The 16432-nt window shown below is 47.0% G+C and overlaps 1 protein-coding gene across 2 annotated transcripts in view; it reads right to left on the bottom strand.

The window, feature by feature from the left end:
• FAM184B (family with sequence similarity 184 member B) overlaps window positions 1-16432 on the bottom strand; it is a 138796-nt gene that overhangs the window by 57571 nt on the left and 64793 nt on the right. For both annotated transcript variants that reach the window (XR_005987192.1, XM_041750966.1), the window contains exons 2-5: window positions 12055-12807; window positions 11138-11273; window positions 9841-9980; window positions 9091-9297 (exon numbers count right to left, since the gene is read on the bottom strand). Coding sequence is in view for 1 of the 2 variants with exons in the window: in XM_041750966.1 (XP_041606900.1) it covers window positions 9091-9297; window positions 9841-9980; window positions 11138-11273; window positions 12055-12807 (1236 nt within the window). In the remaining variant the exon portion in view is untranslated. The remainder of the gene's footprint in view (window positions 1-9090; window positions 9298-9840; window positions 9981-11137; window positions 11274-12054; window positions 12808-16432) is intronic.

Here is a 16432-nt window from a genome sequence, read left to right as displayed (position 1 = left end):
TCCTTGGCTCAGAGCATGCAGCCCACCATCCCACCTTCTCCAGGCTCTACCTACTGTCCTCACTGCACACCACTTTCCTCAGAGAGAGGGAATGGCCTCCCCCTCTGGCCTTCTCCACCCTGGTCTTCATCTTACATGTGCTCTTTGAAGACCCGCATCAGGCGGAAGCCTGCAGTTGAGAAGCACCTGCTGTTGTGACTGGAGTTAGCAGCCATAACATCAGAGTCCAAACCCAAGTTTAATATAAACTGGTTTAACATAAACTGGTTCTGGGCCAGAAATGGTCTCTGCAGAATTACCTGTGTGAGGATATTCTGCTTCTCTTTTCTATCAGAATGGCACCCACCTCAGTGGTTGGCTTTGAGATCTAGAGGAGTCAGCATGTGTGAAAGTGGTGACAAGGACGGGCAGGTTGTGCTCAGTGTCAGCTCTCTATGGAGAGCCATGGAGACCCCTGCCCACCCTCTGGAGAACACAGTGACTTGTGATGCCTGGTGGTGCCTATAATTTCAGGGTGTGCATTGCAATCACCCAGGGATTGTTTATTTTAAATAAATTATGTTTATGTGATTAAAGTGTTTATTTAAAGTTCATATAAATCTTGAAATTCATGTGACTTCCCACTCCAGGAGGTGAACCCCTCCTTGGAGGCCTCCACTCCCCCTCCAGGCAGGAGCACCTGTCCTGAGCCTGGAGAAGCTCAACCTATGCCTCCTCTATGCTCACGGCCTGAGTCTCATCTGGAACTTGCTCCCAGCCTCCTCATGCTGTGGCCAGGGGAGCCGAACTCTAGGGCAAGGCATTCAATTATGTTCTTGTGATACCCAGTGACAAAGCAGATTTCTCAGTCTTTGGTTTCCTTCTTCACACACTAAGAGCAAATCTTTTAGCTCAGACACTTTCTGAAAGAGAGATTTATTCCTTTCCCTCTTTTATTAAAAGCTTCTTTCACAAGTTCAAACTTTCTGTCGAATGTGTCAGATTTCTCGATGCATTTCATTTCCACAGGCAGGCCTCCCAGGTTTTGGCCTCTCTCATTTAAGGCATGGTGTCTTTTGCTCCCTCCAAAGAGAACTCCCCAGAAGATGAAGGCTTCCCAAATGACATGCCACCAGGATACCAGGCTGAAGTTGGTCCCAGGCCAGAGGTCTGAGGGCCAGGCCCACCAGTATGTCCACACAGTGACCTAATATGGGGATGGCAATCTGAGTGGTTCCAAGCGCTGGTCAGGCCTCGGCATTCAGCCACAACTGAGTGACATTTGGAGGGGCCAGCCACAGAGGGAGGAACCTCTACCTTCACAGTCTCTGTCCTGGCTCCTCCACTGGAGGAGATGTCCAGGGGACTCATTTTTCCCTGCACTAAACTCTTGGACAGCCAGGCATCCAAGGGAATCTCTGGCCCTATGCTAAGTTGGGTGGAATTCCTGGACTGTCAAGTGTCTGGTAGCCTCATTCACCCTTTGTTGAGCTGGGGTGGTAGAGCTTCTAGTTGGTGAGGTGTCCAGGGGACTCTTTTGCCCTGTGGTGAGCTGGGTCAGAGGGCTCTGGCTTGAAGGGTTTGCATTCAGCTCATTGTCCAGGGGATTTGTTTATCCTGTGCTGAGCAGGGTTGGAAAATCCCTGGTCCATTGGGTGTCCATGGGCCTCATCTGCCCTGTGTTGAGTCACGTCCAAGGTCTCCCAGTCACTTGGCTATACAGGGGCTCATTGCCCTGAACTGAGCCAGGTTATAGGGCTCACAAGAGGCTCCCAAACAGCGGAGTCTGTGACACTCACTTTGACCTATAAAATGGGCGAGTGGGCTTGTGGTTGTCTGGGTGGCCAGGGGACTCATTTGTCCTTTGCTGATTGGTAGGAGAGCTTCTGGTCTGCAGCATGTCCAGGGAACTCATTTGCCTCACCCTGAGCAGGGTGGGGTGGCTCCTAGTTGGAGGGCTCCTACTAGGTCAGATATTTGGGGAATTCATTTGGTCCATTCTACGGGGGTCAAAGTAGTCCTGGTCCCAGAGTGCCCCTTCAGCCTGTTGTCCTGGGGACCCCTTTGCCCTGTGCAAGTAGGTTCAGAGAATTCTCCATCAGCAAGGTATCCAGGGAATTATTTTGCTCTGTGCTGAACTGGGTTGGTGGGCTCCTGATGGGCCCAGTGTCTGGAGGACTCCATAGCCCTGTGCTAAATTGATCCAGAGAATTCCCCACTGGCCAGGGGTGGAAGGGACTCAATTGCCTTGTGCTGATTTGGGTCAGAAGGCTAGTGGTTGGCTGAATATCTGGGGGATTTGTTCACCCTGTGCTGATCTGGGTCAGTGGGCTCCTGGTCAGTGGGCTCCTGATTGGCCCAGCTAGAAGACATGATGCCTGTGCTCTGCTGAGCTGGAAGGTTCCCAGATGGCTCAGTGTCCAGGCAACTTGTTTTCATCATGCCAAGCTGGGACAGAGAGCCTGTGGTACAAGGGTGCCCAGTGGGCCCACTGTTCTGGAGACATTAGCTCTATGCTGAGTTAGTTCGGAGAATTCCATTGGCCAGGGGTCCAAGGGTCTTGCTTGCCTTGTGCTGACCTGGGTCAACGGGCTTGTCATCAGCCAGGTGTCCAGGGAATTAGTTTACCCTGTGCTGAACCTGTTGCCCTGTGCTCTGCTGAGTTGGAGGGCTCCTGGTTGGCCTAGTGTTCAGGCAACTTGTTGACTCCATGCTGACCTGGGTCAAGGCTTTGGAACAAGGACACCCAGTGGGCCCACTGTCCTTGGAACTGGTTAGGCTTTTGCTAAGTTGGTTCAGAAAATTTCTCATCAGCCAGGGCTCCAGAGGACTGGCTTGCCTTGAAATGATGTGGGTCAAAGGGCTGGTCATTAGCCAGGTTTCCAGGGAATTAGCTGGCTCTGTGCTGAACTGGGTCAGTGGGCTCCTGGGTGGGCCCACTGTCTGGTGGTGTCCATTGTCCTGTACTGAGTTGGTTCAGAGAATTCCTCATTGGTGGAGAGTGCAGGGGACTTGATTGCCTTGTGGCTGATCAGGGTCAGTTAGTTCCTGGTTGAGGGGCTCCTGGTTGGCCCCTCAGCTGATTGATTGCCCTGTGCTCTGCTGAGTTGGAGAACTCCTTGTACGTCCAGGTAACTTTTTTGTGCCACACTGAGCTGGGTCAGAGGCTGTTACTATGAGGGTGCCCACTGCCCTGGGGACTGGTTAGCCCTATGCTGAGTTTGGAGCATTCTCCATCAGTCGGGGGACTTGGTAGCCTTGTGCTCATCTTCATCAAAAAGCCTGCCATCAGCCCGGTGTCCAGGGGATTAGTTTGCCCTGTGCTGAACCGAGCTGGTGAGCTTCTGGTAGGCCCAGGGTCTGGGGGACTCCACAGCACTGTGCTAAGTTGGTCAGAGAACTCCCCAACGGCCAAGGGTCTGGGAGACGGTTCATCTTCTACTGATGGGCTGGAAAGCTTGGCATCACCTGGGTGTCCAGGAGATTCATCCTGTTCATCCTGTGAAGAGCTAGGTCACTGGGCTCCTGGTTGGCTTAGTGTCTGGTGGACTTAAGTGCCCTGTGTTCTGCTGCGTTGAGGGCTCCCAGTTGGAAGGCTCTTGGTAGGCCCAGTGTCTAGGCAACTTGTTTACCCCACGGTGGGCTGGGGCAGAGGGCTTTGGCAGAAGGGGGCCTAGTGGGCTCACTGTTCTGGGGACTTGTTAGCCCTGTACTGAGTTGATTTAGAGAATTACCCATTGTCTGGAGGTCCAGGGGATTTGGTTGCCTAGTGATGATCTAGGTCAATGGCTCGTGGTCAAAGGGCTCTTGGTTGGTCCAGCTGGAAGACTCAATTGTCTTGTGCTCTGTTGATTTGGAGGGCTCCCAGTTGGAGGGCTCCTGGCAAGCCTAGTATCCTGGAGACTTGTTGGCCCACGCTGAGTTGGGTCAGAGACCTCCACATCAGCTATATTTCTGGGAGATTCTTTCAGAGAATCTGTGCTGTGGGGTTGGTGTGCTCCCACTTGTACTGTGGGGTTGGTGTGCTCCCACTTCTACATGTGTCTAGAGGATTAGCTTCTCCTGTGTTGACCCTGGAAACGAAGCTCCAGCTCAGCAGAATGTCCAGGGGATCCTCAGGACATGCCACTGGCTTCCCTGTGCTGAGCCAGGTTATGACCCCAGAGGATTAGAGGGGCTCTGCCCAACTGGATGAGGATACGTTAAACTGTGCTTCTCAGAGCCCCCCACCTTTTTGCCAAATAGGACTGATTAAGGGGGTGGTCTGGCCAGCCCTGCTGCGGGGCTTGGGTCCAGGTGATGCCCAGTGCTGGTATAAAGACTTACAGGATCACAGAGGGGCAGAAAGGTAGAAGTGCACATGAAGTGGAGTGAATAGTGTGGGTGAGAGGCTGGGGTAGGACCAGTCAGGGAGAAGTTGCCGGTGGCAGGAATGCAGAACCTGGAAGAGAACCCGAGTTGAAGCTGCTGCAACAGAGGGGCCCTCTCTGCCTCCAGCGATGCCTTTGGCAGGTGCTGGACTTTTCTCTCTTTTCTTTTAAGATTTTATTTATTTATTTATGAGAGAGAGAGAGAGAGAGAGAGAGAGAGAGAGAATGATAGAAAGGGAGAGACATAGGCAGAGGGAGAAGCAGGCTCCCTGCAGGGATCTGATGCAGGACTTGATCCCAGGATCCCAGGATCATGACCTGAGCCAAAGGCAGACACTCAACCACTGAGCCACCCAGGCTCAGTGCTGGTGCTGGGCTTTTCTAACAGCCAGGGTTCATCCCAATGCCTCCTGTGGGAACCACTGCGCCCCAGCCAATCACCAGGAGGCTCTCAGCTTGGTCTTGTTCATGCGGTCAATCACCAGGAAACTCTCAGCTGGTCAATCATCAGGTGGCTCTCACCATGGCCCACATGACATCATCACCTGGACTTCATATTTTTAAAGGAAAATATGTTAACTTGTTTTTAGAAGAAACATTACTGTTTGGAATGTATTTATAATAAAGTTCATGGGGCAGCAGCAAGAGTCAATGAGTACAAATTCAAAGACGTCACTCGGAATCACCATCAGTAATCGTAATAACACCAATCTTAATCAATACATGGGGCATTACACCCCACAAAGGGTCACACTTCAGTAGTAAAGCTAAAATGGCACCAGAGCAAATGTTACTCTAAACTTATCCTAAAAAAATTTTTAAAAGCCTATAAAATGGTACCTTTTAACAATAAAAAGAATAAGTCTGGCAAGGATGAAGCTGGTTCACAAGTAATTTAACTGCTCGCTGAAACAAAATTCAGCCCTCATAATATGGTGATAACAAAATGAAGTGTTTCAACACGTTAACACTCTAAATGTTTAATGTCCAGTGTCCAATGAAACATTACTAAATATCCAAAGAAGCTTGAAAATGGGACTTGAATCATACCCAGGAGAAAATTCAACCAGAGGAAAAAAAACAAACCCCAAATGACAGATAAGAATGCTAAAAGAGCCAATTATAAACATGCCCAAGAATTTAAAGGAAAATAAATATAATGAGGAGAGAAAGGGAGACGGTAAAGGAGGATCAAATAGAATTTTGGAAATGAAAAAATAAACCAAATAGGCTTTTAAAAAATTATATGATGCACAAAAAGAAAAAAGATGAATGAGCCTGAAGCTATAGCAACAAAAACTTTCCAAACTGAAGCACAGAGAGACAAGGAGACCAAAAATAAATGGAACAGAGCTTCAGTGACTCGTAGGACAATATAAGAAGGAGGGGAGGTCGAAGGAGGTAATGGCCTTAAAATTTCCAAACTAGAAAAAACTATAAACCCACAGATCCAGGACATTCAATGAACCCCAAGCAGAAAAACATACATGCAGAAACTCATACATGGCATACCATAATGAAGGTGGGGAAGCCAGTGGCAAAGATAAACTCTCAAAAGCAGTCAGAGAACAAAAAGACTTATTATACACAGGGGGAATAAGAGGGCTGCCAAGGTTTCATTAGAAGAAAATGCAAACCAAAAAATGTTGAATGACATCTTTAAAGTTTAGAAAGAAAAAAAACACACACACATAAATTTAGTATTCTAAATCTAGCAAAAATAAGCAAAATAAAGACATTTTCAGACATATAAAAACAGAGAATTTGCTGTGAGTGGACTTACACCACAAGAAATGTTAAAGGGAGTTCTTCATGCCAAAGCAACAAAGACTGCAGAAATGGGAAATGGGAAATGGGAAATTATAAATATAATATTACAATTTAAAAATATAAAATGTATAACAAATATTTTTTTCTCATTTAAAACTTACCTCTACAGGATAATTGACTTTTTAAGGAAATATAAAAGCAATGCACTGTTGAGCTTGTAATATGTATAAAGTGAAATGTATGACAACAATTACACAAAGGTCAGGAAGAGATATATGGAAATGTATTGTGAGGTTTGTACAGTGAATATATGTGTGTGTATGTGTGTGTGACGTAAAATGATATTTGGTGGCAGACAATGATAAATTAGAGAAACGTGTTTTAAATCCTAGAATAATCACTAGAGCACCCCACCCCCGCAAGAAAAAAGGAAAAATAGAGGGGCGGCTGGGTGGCTCAGTTAGTTAAGTGTCTGCCTTTGGCTTGGGATGATCTGGGGTCCTGGGATGGAACCCCACATCACATCATTGGGCTCCCTGCTCAGGGGGGAGTCTGCTTTTCCCTCTCCCCTCCCCTCCCCCCACTCTATTCTCTCTTGCTCACTCTGCTTTCTCGCTCCCTCAAATAAATAAAAAAATCTTTAAAAAAGAGGAAAAATAGCTAATAAGTCATCAGTGAAGACAAAAATGGGAATATAAGAAATAAATTCAATAAATCAAAAATAAACAGAAAAAGAAGTAAAAGAAAAGAGAACAGATAGGACAAAGAGAAAAACAGCAACATGGTAGACTTAGCGATAATTATGTTCAACATAAATGGTCTAAGGGATCCTCAAAAAAAGGAGAGGAGCATAACCCCCACCCCAAATTAGGAGGGAAACACGATTTATTTCTATGTGATTCATTTCCCAAATGGACTCATGTCCCTTGATTAAAGCTGAAATGGGATTTCTACATTCAGAGTCAGGCTTGGCTGACAGGTTACCAGGGCAACCTGTAGCTCTGGGAGAGCTACTGTTCCTCCCACTGACTGTGGCTCTGGATAGAAAGTGCTCAGCTATTTGTGTGAGGATTGGATTTGTGTGACCATTTGCAGCTCATGAGAGGAAAATGCTTTCCATACAGTTGCTTTCTGCCCAGGTCAGAGGTGGGAACCATGGGCTCCGGACTCAGGCTATCAGGTTTTAATACTGGCTCCAGCACTCACTGTGTGAATTGATACATGACATCTTTGAGCCTGTTTTCTTCTCTCCAAAATATGAACACCTCTTGGGCCGCCTGTGTGGCTCAATTGGTTGAGTGTCTGCCTTTGGCACAGGCTGGGATCCCAAGGTCCTGGGATTCAGCCCCTAATTGGGCTCCCTGTTCAGCAGGGAGTTTGTTTCTTCCTCTGCCTCTACCCCTTCCCCCAGCTCATGCGCTCTCTCCCTCTCTCATGCTTTCTCTCTCTCTCTCTCTCTATCTATCTATCTCTCAAATAAAATCTTTAAAAATTTAATTAACTAATTAATTAATTAGTTATGAGCATCCATTTTGTAATCCTGTTGGGAAGATGAAACGTGTTCCTAAGAATAAAATGCTTTACAAACTATAGTGAGCCCACACAAAAATTAAAAAAAAAAAGTATAGTAGGCAACTAACTGATATTAACACACATGATGTTACCCAGTGGACATGGTAACTAATCACAGCCACTGTTTCCCGAACTTTTTTTTTTAAAGATTTTTATTTATGAGAGAATTTATACACAGAGAGAGAAAGGCAGAGACACAGGCAGAAGGAGAAGCAGGCTCCATGCAGGGAGCCCGATGTGGGACTCCATCCCAGGTCTCCAGGATCACGCCCTGGGCTGAAGGTGGCACTAAACCGCTGAGCCACCCGGGCTGCCATTTCCTGAACTTTTACTACATGCTGTGCACTGAACTAAGTAAAAGTTTTTATACACTACCATAAGGAATCCACATAACAAGCCCTCGAAGTATTTATCCTTATTTTAGAAATCATGTTTCAGAGAAGTTAAGTGACCTGTCCATGGTCACACAGCTAGTGGAAGTGTCAGAACTTCTTAGACCAGGACTAGTTTGGGTCTTCTGTGAGTTTATTTACCCCCCCACACACACACATTTATTGAGGACCTACTACTCTTAACCACCACGTAACACTGCATCCCTCAACGTTCTATGATTGTCTTTGAGCAAAGAGTCAAAGCTGATAATGCAGGCTTTTGCATCGTAAAGAGACTATGTTCCCAATACTATTGATTTATACTTCATTCTTTTCCTAAAAGTCACCGGTGTTATTTGCTTTCCCCAGCAAACAAGAAGAGATGAGGCTTTGCATTCCTCCTCAAGCAGAAAGCTGCCTCCTTTGATGGGAAGTTGGAGCAGTACCCAGAGGCCAAGAATCTTCTCTCACATTGGCAAGCCACTGATTGATTAATCACCTGCATCTACCTATTATGCCCCAGGCACATACTATGCTTTGCTTTCCCACGCAGATTACCTCATTTAATCCTCGCAGCTAGTCTAGGAGGTGCTATTATCATCATCTGCTTTATAAATGAGGAACCTAAGGCATGCAAGATTTCCCTCTGAGGGGCCCACGTTCAATAATTCACTGTGCTCACAGAGCTGTAGGGTGGCAGAGCTGGGCTTTGAATCCAGGCAACTGCTAGGGCCTGGGTGCTTGCTTCATGTTATTTCATGTGCTGAGGAGAGTTGAATTTCCTCAGTTAAATGCTCAGAGGATACAATTCTACCTCCTGTCAATGATGCTAGGCCCTACCTACTGGCTACAGCTTGAGGGGTGTCTCCAAAAGATCCTCACCTCCCTCGGTCAGACAAAGAGCTTAGATGTGGACACAGTAGGAGCTCAGTAAATGTCTGAGGAAGGAAGGGAGAAATACAGGAGAGAAGGAGGGAGGGAGACAAAAGAAGAGAGAATCTGAACAGGGTCTCTGAAGGGGGTCCCACCTTCTGCAGCTTTCTCCTCTCTGCCTCCACCGAAGAGCGAACAGACTTGATTTCTAGGGTATGTTTCTTCACTAAGTCTTCCAGCCGCTTCACTAACTGGTCTTTGAGATGTTTCTTCTCCTCTTCTGTCTGATGTTTGATTTTACGAAGGTCTTCTTCATATTGTTGCTTCATATATTCCATCTCCATATTCGCCTCTTTCTTGGTCTGTAAAAAAAGAAAAAGGCCCTTGTAAACCTGCCAGCATGAGGCGGGGAGCAAGGAATTGCCATTTCTCTTTGGTACAACATTTACACGCTGATTTTACAGCATGTAGTACAAGATGCCATAAAGTTCGTAGGACTGTATTTCTCATCTTCGTAAGAGACTTCACTCTATCCACCATCAGCAAAGGGCTCCTTGGAATTGTGTACCTCTGGTCACAGGAGCAGACATTCCAGCCCACTAGGGCAGTGTCTCAAGAATGCTTTACTTGTTTCGATTTGGAACTAATAGTGGGAGTCCTGTGCAAGTTTCCAGTTTCCCAGGAGCCAATGATAGAAGTTGGGAGAATTTTGCTATATTCCTTAGTAGCCTAATTCCAAGTGGCAGGAAGTTAGCTGGAACTTCACACCCACACATCTACCCCTAAAACTATGGGACCTGCTGCTGCCAAGTGGCTGTCGTAGTTGGAGACTGGCCTCTACCCGAAGCTCAATCTGGCAAAGCCTCCTGTGACTTCTCCATTCCCAGGACTGGGTCAGACATTACCTGTACGTCTGGGCCTCCTTTGGTGCACAGACACTCCTTGGGAAGGCTTGGGTCCTGCTGAGGATGAAGACTGCGGCTTTCAAGGTCATTCGCCTTCCCTAGGGCTTCCTTCTCTGAAACCAGTTCCGTCTTCATGTCATCTGCAAGTGTAAGTTTTAACATCATTTAAAATGCCCCTGGCCTTGACCTTGTACTCAAGGTCTTCTGCAGCCAGGTACCCATTCTGCTATTTGACTATTTTGCCTGTCACTGCCTAGTGGACTTCCTGCTCTGTGGCCTTCTGGCCCTCAAGCGCTGTCAAAGTGGTGATTGTCGTCTTGTTCCTGCAGCATCTTGAGTTCAAACGGTTGCCCTGTTCTGGCTTCTTAAACTAATTATTGTCAAAGCTTTTTGATGCTGCTTTCCATACGTTGAAAAAAACATTGAGCACATTCCTGGATATATATACTTTCGAAAGATTTAAATGCAAAGCATGAGACAAAAAATAAATATAACTAGAAATGCTCATTGTTTTCTTCCCATATTCTCAGGAGGTATCCATGCCCTACTTTTGAAAACACTGCACTAAATCCTCCACATACTCCTGGTTCCAACTCAAACCTCTCCTCCTCCACTCTTTTCCAGCCCATGGTGACTTCTTTCCAGGACACTTCATTCCCTTGTTGCCTGGGCCACCATATGATACCATATTGCTCTGGGCTGTGAAGTCACTGTCCCATATGCTCCCTAGGGGCAGAGCCCATGTTTTGTGCCTTTGTTACATCTCCTAGTATCAAGCTGATCACACTGTGGGTATTCAAGAACTTTCTGATAAAAGACTCTACTGGAAGGCACTCTGCAGTGGCCTCGAGCTAGTGGCCTTGAGGTAGCCACTTAGCCTTCCTCAGCCTCGTTTCTTTATCTTGACCATGGGGGACACTGACAACACCCGCTCACAGACCTATTGGGAAGACCCAGTAATGAGACTGTGTGAAATCATGGGAAAAATACGAAGTGTTGCTTAAGCATGGATGAAAAGCCAGGGCGGAGAAGTTCGGGCATGTGGTAGGCCCAGGGAAGAAGTATTTGGGGGCAAAAGGTCCCTCTGTATCATGCCTTTTAGCTCTCTGTATTGTGGCAGCTCTGGGAGGCATGCCGCTCACCTGTCCCCTCCTGGACGGAGCTCACCTACCAGGAGTCAGATCACACAGCCCTGCCCCTCGCTCTGCTCCCTCCACGTCTCAAGGCTGCAAGAAGCACCAGCCAACCTGACAGCTGCTCTTCTCTGTGTAAAAAAACCCGTGGCAGTGCATCTCACCAGTTTTCTGGCTCACGGGACGCTCCTGCAGCATCAGTCTGTCTTTGGCAATAGCCAGCTTCTCCCCCAGTTTTTTTGCAGTGCTTTTCAACTCTGAGTTCTCCTGCCGAGCCTCCTTGAGCTGCACATCCAGGTCCTAAAAAGACAGAAAGGGTCTCATTTCTCTGGGGCAGTTCTCTGTGGAGACACGCAATGTGCACAGAACCGGCATCGGATCTGAAAGGTGGGTCAGTGCACAGCGTCAGCTCCTGTCTCTGGAACTCCGTGCCTCCCGTTCATCAGATCCCTACTCATCCTGATGGGCTGTGTGACCTTGGGCATGTTATTTCACTCTTCTGTAGTGAGGATTAAATGTGAGAAAGCGTCTGGGACAGGAAAAATGCTCAAGAATTATTAAGAATATTAGCTGCTGCAACTTTCAGAGATGGGGCTCTGTGAGTGTGTGGGGTGTGTCAGTGGTCTGGCTCCCCATGAAAGCCAAGCCCCAAGGATTTGGGGACAGGGAAGTCGCTCTGGGATGAGCAGGGCTTTAGAATGAGTTAAGAAACATTAGCTGTAGGCCCAGCGAGATTAGCCTCTAAGCCTCTCAATTTATAGACAAAAACTGTCTTCTTCTCTGGAAACTCTAAGTGTCTAAGCTCTCTGGGATCAGGGACCTTGTCCGGCTCGCCATGGTCTCCCACCCATAGCCCGGGCCTGGCACGTAGGAAGCACTCCATAAATACATCCTCACAGAATGTACTTGGATGCAAGGGAAATAATAGGAATCACCTGGATAGCTGTCAAGTGCCCTGCACAGTGGCTGACACATAGTAGGTGTTAAAATCAGGGACTGACCCAAAAAATAAAAAAATAAAATAAAATCAGGGACTGTGTTTCTGATCCCATGGGAAAGCCATCAAGAGACCATGCCTTACCTGAGTCCTTTCTTTCAGCTTCTGGGCATACTTCTTCAAGTCACTTATCTTACGGCCTCGGTGCTCCAGATCCCCCTCCAGCTTCCTGACCTGGGCCTGCAGGGCCGACTCCTGGACCTGGAAGTTCTTGCGGAGGTCCGTCTCCTTCTCCTGCCACTGCCACAGGGCCTCGCTCACCGACTGCTGCATGGCCTGCCGGATGGTCTCGGTGTCCCGCTCATAGGTGGCCTGCAGCTCCTCTGCCTTGCGGGCGTAGTCCTTGCTCAGCTGCTGGTTTTCTGCTCGCAGCCGCTCCACCTCCAGCAGCATCTCCCGCATCTCGTGGCTGTGGCCTGGCTCTCCCTTGGGCTCGGGGCCCTCCTGGGAAAGCCGGCCCCACTGGGGTGCCTCGTGGCTCGTCAGGTGTCGGAGCCTCTTCTCATAGTCAGCCTTGAGCTCCAGCATCTCCTTGGACAGGGTGAGGACCCGCTCAGCGTGCTCGGCCTCCACCCTCAGCTCCCTCTCTTTGGTCTCCAGCCTGCAGGAGGCCGACTGCGCCAGGGCCTCCTGTGTCAGCCTCTTCTGCAGCTCCAGGGCGCTCTCCAGGGCCTCGATGCGCTGGAGCAGGGCCTCCTCCTCCACATGGCCCTGTTCCTGCTGGAGCCTGGCCTTGGTCTCTGCCACGGCATTCTGGAGTTCCTCCTGGTGGGCTTCCCGCAGAGCCTCCATGCTGGCCTCCGCTTCATCCTGGCGGGTATTGAGGGCGTAAATCACCTGCAGGAAAATCCACAGAGCCGGGTGAGTGTGAGCAGAGTGAATGTCTGTGAGGGGCAGCGTGACCAGAGATGCTTCTCCTCCATGCCAGCGACTGAGGCTGATCCCCGGCAGCACCTGAGAAGAGGACTTGTGTGGAAGTGATTTATTGGAAATTGTCCCCAGGAGAAACCTACAAGGAGGCAGGGAGTGGCGGGAGAAAAGTCTAGGCAGTGATAACTCTTAAAAGCCACAGAGGGGAGAAATCTGTGGCAGAGATCCAAAGGGGACCTCTGGAGTGTCAAGGGAATCCAGAAAAGGGTTTAAAGGTTCAATTTGAGGGCGCCTGGGTGGCTCAGTTGGTTAAGCGTCTGCCTGCAGCTCAGGGCATGACCCTGGGGTCCTGGGATGGAGTCCCATGTCGGGCTCCCTGCTCAGCAAGGAGTCTGCTTCTCCCTCTCCCTCTGTCCTTCCCTGTTTGTGTTCTCTATCTCCCTATCTCTTTCTCAAATAAATAAAAATGAGATCTTTAAAAATAAATAAATAAAAATAAATAAATAAATAAATAAATAAATCTAGCTCCAGTTTGTGGGAGAAAAGAAGAATACTTTGGGACACAAAAACAAACAACCCCCTTAAAAAAAAAACCTAACAAAACATCAGAAAATAGACCTCAACAACATATAAAAAGGATTATATACAATGACCAAGTGGGATCTATCCAAGGAATGCAAAGTTGACTTAACATCTAAAAATCAGTTAATGGAATATACCATATGAACAGACTAAGAGACAAAGCAGCACACGATTGTGTCAACAAACAGAGGAAGAGCCTTTGATCAAGTACACACTCCTTGGTGATAACAACACTCACCCTAGAAATGTATCCACGGTGTAAGACTGCTTCTCCATAACTTTAGGAACAAGATATGGACCTTTGTTACTACTAGAGAAGAGAATGAGGGAGGTGGGAGTGTGGTGGGGCACAGGGATCCGCCTGAGCAACAAACAGATAGATGTTTAGCCACAGAGAAAAACTACACGTAGGACAGGCATGGGGAAGAAAATCAAGAATTCTGTACTGGACAAATTAAACGTGATCGCCTCCTGGAGATGGCATCAAAGCAAACAGACATTTCTGGAGCTCAGAGGAGGAAGCCTGAGCTAGAGATGAAGGGGATGGGGAATCAGGATGGCTCCATTGTGGCTGCTGTTTGCTTGATGTGAGTTCAGAGTGTATCTGCCTGATGACGGGAATGACTCCAAAGAGAACCCAGAAGGGCCACCCCCAAGAATGAGAATAGATAGTTAAAGTCAAAAGGCCTGAAGAGGGGAGCACAGAGAGATGGGTTTTGAGCAGGGAAGACACTGCTCCCTGCTCAGTGGGGAGTCTGCTTCTCCCTCTGTCCCTCTCCCAGCTCCTTCTCTGTCTCTCTCTCTCAAATAAATAATAATATCTTTTATTTATTTATTTTTAAAGATTTCATTTATTTATTCATGAGAGACACACAGAGAGAAAGGCCGAGACACAGGCAGAGGGAGAAGCAGGCTCCATGCAGGGAGCCTGATGCAGGACTCGTTCCTGGAACCCCAGGATCACACCCTGAGCCGAAGGCAGATGCTCAACCGCTGAGCCACCCAGGCATCCCTAATAAATAAAATCTTTTAAAACAAACAAAATATTCTTCTGAAAAGTCTCTACCACACAGTTGCAAATCCTTAACCTTTAAGGGTTTGCTATTTTTCCCTTGTTCCTGAGTGTTGTGTACTGAACTGGGCTTGAATTTCATTATCAGTTTCCCACTACTTAGTAAGAAGAAGACTTCACTCATGGCTTTCAAACTGTGTTCCTTGTAGCCCCGAGTTCCTTGATGAGAGACTGAGGGCCATTGTAGGGAACTTGGTGGTGGAAAAGCAAGTGGAAACCCCTCTTGAGTCAGAGAAGAACTGCTTTTACACTGGGGTTATCCTGACATGGAGTTTAGAAAGAATCTAAAAGGTTTCTATTGCTTTAAAACAGTAAAAAATAAAACAAACAAAAACCCTGAAAACAACCACAGGAGCTTAGATGATTATGAGATAAAGTAGACCCATCAGAAACATAATATGAAAGGAAATTTTGGGTAATTGTGTATGTATGTGTATGCATAATTAAGAAGCAGTCGTTGAAGAAGGCCAAATGACATCACTAGAACTATCACCTGTGATACATTTCCTAACAGTTTATCTTGAGACTGCAGAACTCAAGAAAGAGGAACCATATACCCACAATGCTGCCAAAAATCTTATTTTTCACTGTCTACATGTGACATAACTATTAGTGGTTTGTCTGTATTCCTCCCTGAAATGTAGGCTCCATGAGAGAGGATCTTGGTCTTCTTTGTTCATTACTATTCATTCCCAGTGTCTGGATCAAGGTGGATACTCTTAAAATATTTCTTAAATGGATGAGTGAATGAAGAAGAGATCAGAGCTCTGTCTTAAACGATGTATTTGTAAAGGTGTGAGACAGGCTTAACATTTTGTGAATCCTTGGGAGAATAGGCACTGCCTTGAGAATTGTCAATCTAACACTCTGTGATGGCAAGGACAAGGGAGGGAGTCCCCTTCCCCTCCTAGGAAGACCCTCTCCCCAATGAAATGAAGCTTCTGTCCCCACACTCTTCCCTCTCATCACCCTTGCACACGATTTGGCCATCTTTGGTTTCTATGGCTTCTCATGGCTTGCATCTAGGAGTGTATCTGGAATAAGTGAATGTTGAAACTGGTATCCCACTGGCTGTCATTTGTATTAATAATAAATACTATTTTTCCAGGGTTTATTATGTGCCTAGCCCAAGGCTAGGTGCTGTATACATACTCATAATCTCAGAAAATCCTCAGAGCAACGTTGCAAAGTTGGTATTTTTCTCCTCATACTAAGAATGAACATTTGAGGTTCAGAGAAGCTTAGTAACTTTCACAAGGTCATAAGAGACAAGAAATTTTGACTAACTCTGAAGTACATGCTCACAACACGGTACTACACTGCACCTCACTGTCCCATTCAACCATTTATTCCTTTATGCATTTACTGTTCTCAGAAGTGCCAGTTTCCATGCAGGGCACAGAATATGCTGGTCAATAAAACAACTAAATTTGTGGCCTCAAAAATATTATAATTTAATGGGAGAGTCAAACAAGAATCTGTAAAGTTCCAATATCTTGTAAGTGCTATGAGAGGGATCAGCACCAGTTACTATGGAAACACAGAAGGGGTCTAATAGGAAAGACTTCCAGGAAAAATTAGCCTTGCCTATGCAACTTTGGGGTGACCTATTCCCTTTTACATGCCAACCTTCATATGGGCAAGAACAATATAACTTCTGTGTGTTGTCTCATAGGCACTTGGGAGGAAGTTGAGTGCATCATAAGGTTCATAAGGATTTATGCTTTCTTTCCACGGAGTAGCTGCAGGGTAACAGCTACTGAGCAGAGAGCACATTTCCTAGCCCCCTTGTATCTATAGGGAACCATATGACTAGTAATTGCCAACGGAATGTAGCCAGAAGTCCTGATGTCATCTTGGGGCCAACACTGGGGTTAAGGTGACGAGGAGGGCTAAGAAGTGGGCATGTATTTTCCACAGTCTCATTTTTCCATCTGC

This window comes from Vulpes lagopus, chromosome 4 (assembly GCF_018345385.1).
Source record: "Vulpes lagopus strain Blue_001 chromosome 4, ASM1834538v1, whole genome shotgun sequence".
Taxonomy (NCBI): domain Eukaryota; kingdom Metazoa; phylum Chordata; class Mammalia; order Carnivora; family Canidae; genus Vulpes; species Vulpes lagopus.
This window is presented reverse-complemented; position numbering and strand designations above follow the sequence as displayed.